The sequence below is a fragment of the Amphiura filiformis genome, chromosome 6, assembly GCF_039555335.1.
Source record: "Amphiura filiformis chromosome 6, Afil_fr2py, whole genome shotgun sequence".
Taxonomy (NCBI): Eukaryota; Metazoa; Echinodermata; class Ophiuroidea; order Amphilepidida; family Amphiuridae; genus Amphiura; species Amphiura filiformis.
Window position 1 is genome coordinate 76728178 of NC_092633.1, and position 4404 is coordinate 76732581.

The following is a 4404-nucleotide window of genomic DNA, read 5'->3' on the forward strand; positions in this document are numbered from 1 at the left end:
CTACTGACCAACCCTTATAAAACTTTTTCGATCTGGTTTAAAATGAAGAAACATTATTACAAAACGGACTAAAGCAGTCGTTCGTAAAAACAGAAATTACTGTATATTATTTTACAGAATGCCTCTTTTTTGCACATACATAGTTTTGTCATTTTGGAGGCATACTTATTTAAAAGAAATTCCTGTAAAATATCCGTGAAATTCCAATTTATAAAATGCAAATCGCTGCAAAATGTTGTAAACTGTAAAAACCAATTATATTTAAATTTGTAAAACGCCATAATGTTACCTGGAACCCATCCTAAAATGTCAACATGCGGTTAATGTTTATCACAAGAGCCGTAACATAATAAAATGAACAATCATTCCACTTTTTTGATTGATTGATTTGATTAAATATTTTCAACTAGGATGTTTAAATAGTGCAATACGTGAGGTAAGGAAAAGTAGTAATCAGTTACACCTGTCTTCTTGACGTTCTCCTATCACATACAATCGTGCATAATAAGACGCTATTTTTAGGATATTGTTACTAAAGACACGAATAACAGATTGAACTCTTCCAAAAATCACTTATCAGGTATCACATATCTGTTTTTGCATTTAGCTACACTGATTTGAAAATGTGTGAGAATAAGAGAGCTATCCATCACTAATTTGCATTTTCGTCTTTTGACATGGGAATTGATGCTGTAGGTAAACGAGATGAGTTCAAACGGAAATAGACAAATTGTGTTGTAAATCATGTTCAGGTGATAGATATCAGCTTGCAATGAATTAAGCATTACTACGCGCTTGAAAATAATGTATATCGTGTGAATGGTCGGTACCTCTCTGACTAAACTATGAACAAGATGTACACATTTTAATGTAATCATTATAAGTAATAAAAATATATATGATTTGAGTTGCTTTCCTTTGATTTAAAATTGGCACCATTATACAATGGAGCTGATGTGACATATATATGGGAGGCCAGATTTATAAAAGCTGCTTTGTCCGTTTCTTTTTGAAAAGATGATACAAATCACATTTGAATTACATGAACGCCTGTAGACTTTTTGTGGGGATATGACAAACGTACTAAATTCTTTACCAATATCTACTTGAATGAGATTTGTCAACACTATTTAATTTGTCAAATTATCGAGATAGTTGCTTAAGATATATGATTTAAGTAACTTGTTCCTCAATTGCATGAACTACAAGAACTTAAAATAAATAAGCTATAACGAAACAAATCTAATACTTTTAGTACTTAATCGAGTTATACTTATTATAAAGCCAAAATTTCAAAAGTGACCCAACTAGTTTTCTGTACGATTTAGTTAATTGAGCATAGCATTCAAGCCCAAACTAGTAGAGAAACCAAGTAAAGTTTTTCTGTTACTTATTCCACTGCATATAAAATTGTTGCCATGATCTCTTATATTTTAATTTTATTTCTCTGATGAACGAATTTGTAATTATAAACACATATAGCGCCATATACTGTGAATCTGTAATTGAGATTTTTCGATTCCATACGCATTGCACCCGTCGATTATTCAACAGTACTAGCATGTGACGTGATTTTGAATAGTGAATAGTTAAGGTGTGTAAACACCAATTCGTAAGGAATTGCAACCTTCAAAATTTGAACTTTAAGTGTCCGTTTCAATGACTTGTCAGGTTGCGGAAACGTGCCGTGTACTTTGACGTGTGTAGAGAATAGGCACATATTAATATATATGTTTGTTGGATTCCGCTTTTGTAACGAAATCCTGAAAAGGTATTGACAGATCCATGCATTCTGATTACAGCGAAATTGCTGCTAGATCATATTCATCATGATTAACTTCGGGAAATCATTACAATTACGTTAACACGTTGGTTATTACTTGTATTGCTTTCGGTAGCAAGTGCTATCGCCGATGAAATTACTATTTTGTAGTGACCAGGCGGATTTATCAGTTGGCAAATTTCAGATATTATCAGGTACATTAACGATATAATGGAAACGTTATCAAAACATGATCGAAAGTGCATTTTAAATAAGCATAGAAAATGTATAACTTAATGTGTGAGACGTTTTAGGATTGTTTTCTTAAAAATTCACAGTACTTTGGTTCTTTGAACAAATAACATAGGTCTTATTGAAAGGTTATAATGCATAATGGAAAATGCGTCGTGTGGACATTGAAATGAATGTCAACAAATTAATAAAAATAACCAACACATTTGAACATCTTTTTCTTGATGAAGCAACTTTAACATGTACAGAACAGCAAATCTCAGCAAATGTTTACAAATGTTTTACAAATGTCGGATAATATAATGGGTATAATAGTATAAAATATTTTAACATTGTGAAAACTTGGTGCAAAAAATTCTAACATACTGTTCTTTAAATGTTGCTAAATGATTTTTAATACGTTACTGTAGTGTTTTTTCATATAAAATGTTTTCGAAACCTTTATATAACCCAACATTTGAATGTTAAAATGCCTTAACTGAAACCACACATAAAATGTTTATATTTTCTTAGATGACCTGTCACAACGACTGTATGTTTGAGTATCACCAGTAAAACTAGATTTCTCAATGCACCATGGCTAATTGACTTTCTAGCGTAAAATAATTACATTATAGTACTCAATATTAGTACGAAAGAACCGAACAAAATGTATAATAAGAAAAATAAAATTTTTTTGCATTGCTCGCTTTTTTGGTATTTTAGATTAATTTTGTTGCTGATTTTTATGCTTAAGATACCGCAAGCAACGATACGTACAATATTGTATAGAATACTAGTATTCGTATTTTTTAGTAAGATAGATTTGAATGGAATTAAATATAAATGACCATGCTTTGGATAATGCATACCTGTCCCAAAATACTGTATATTTGAATTCAATGTTATTAACTACACCTTTGCTTCGCTTATATTAGTACCTCTTGTGTATGTATATGAACAGTTCAGACGCTCATGTTCCTGTTTCCTGCTACAATCGAACGCATTTAATGATGCTTGTCTATATCGCTTATTTGTTACGCTATACAGGTACGGATTAGCAGCAGAATTGAGTAGTGTTGTCAACTTAGATATCCAACTAAGTATTGCCCGCTCTTGGACGGTTAAAAACCCGAGTGAGTTGCTACTTTTTTCATAAAGGCTGTTCAAGTTAGTAATACAATAAGGCATCAAGCAGAAAAAGAAGACCACCGTATTAACCACTAGCATGCGAGCTACTTGGTCTCTGTTCTCTGTCATGGCACGTGCAGACCTTGTTCGACATGGAGACGATCCATTTTGATCAGAAACAGCAGTCCTTCGGCTGAGAATCGTAATAATTCGACTGTACATACATGTGTTTATAAGAAATGCAAAAATAAATTGTGCTGGATCGATGGCATACAGAGCCATGTTGCACCAGTCACAAGTGCCTCGACAAACAGGTACTTTTGCGGGTAAATTAGCAAATGGGCCTTTCTTTGGCCAATCTATACAGACAATCTCCGGATTGCCATAAGGAGCTGCGAAACATGTCATAAGAAGTGCCACACCCCAAGCTATGCCTACAAGACGAATGGATCTTCTGGTACCACTTACAACGTGATGTTGTAGAGGATGACATATGGCCAAATATCTTTCCGTTGCTACTAATGTCACCAACCAGACGGAGGCAAAGTAACATAAATATACCAAAAAGTTTGGCAGCGCACATCCGAAACTTGTCGCAAAGACAAAGTTTACGTCTAACGGAGAATGGGAATATGTCCAAAAGTACTGCAATGAACTCATGACAAGTAAACACGAATCAGCAACAGACAGATTGGCTAGATAAAAATTAGTTATATTTCGCATGTGTTTAATGCGATACAAAACATAAAGAAATCCAATGTTTCCAGCAAGTCCTACGACTAAAACAATCGGTACGCCAACCGTCACAAAAGTACGGTTTGCATCTGTGTACATGTATTGTCTAGCGTCTTCCACCGTGAAATTCGTTTCACATTGTTCGTAGAAACTTTGTCTTGAATCCATTGTTGAAATCCTCTTGTAAATACTGAAGTTCTCGTTAATATTTTGTAAAAAACAACCTTTAAGTTATATGCGACGTAGCACGTATTTGAGGAAGTATTGTTATGCGTATAGTCGATGAAAATTACGATTATATCAAATGGCTGCAGATGTCAACGATTAATTATACCATGACATGAACATAAAATGGATTGCCTTTACTCTTGTACCTTTGTGTGATAAATCGTTGCCTGGAGTACTATATCGTTATCTTCATCTTACTTTTCCGTAGCTTGGCTATCATTCCACACTGTACAGGCTAGTTGCTTACAAACGTTACCGTCATCTAGCATCTGTCGTAGCTCATATGCGCAAACAAGTCTCTGATCAGTGTGCCATTC

The 4404-nt window shown here is 33.9% G+C and overlaps 1 protein-coding gene across 1 annotated transcript; it reads right to left on the minus strand.

Moving 5' to 3' along the window:
* Positions 1 to 2905: 2905 nt before the first annotated feature.
* On the minus strand, positions 2906 to 4027 carry LOC140154775 (neuromedin U receptor homolog nmur-2-like). The gene has a single exon (XM_072177342.1). It carries the CDS (start codon positions 4025 to 4027, stop codon positions 2906 to 2908), a length of 1122 nt encoding a protein of 373 aa, XP_072033443.1.
* Positions 4028 to 4404: the final 377 nt, after the last annotated feature.

Excerpts from the sequence above, each read along its gene's own strand:
- LOC140154775 (XM_072177342.1), bottom strand. The coding sequence starts at position 4,027 with ATGGATTCAAGACAAAGTTTCTACGAACAATGTGAAACGAATTTCACG.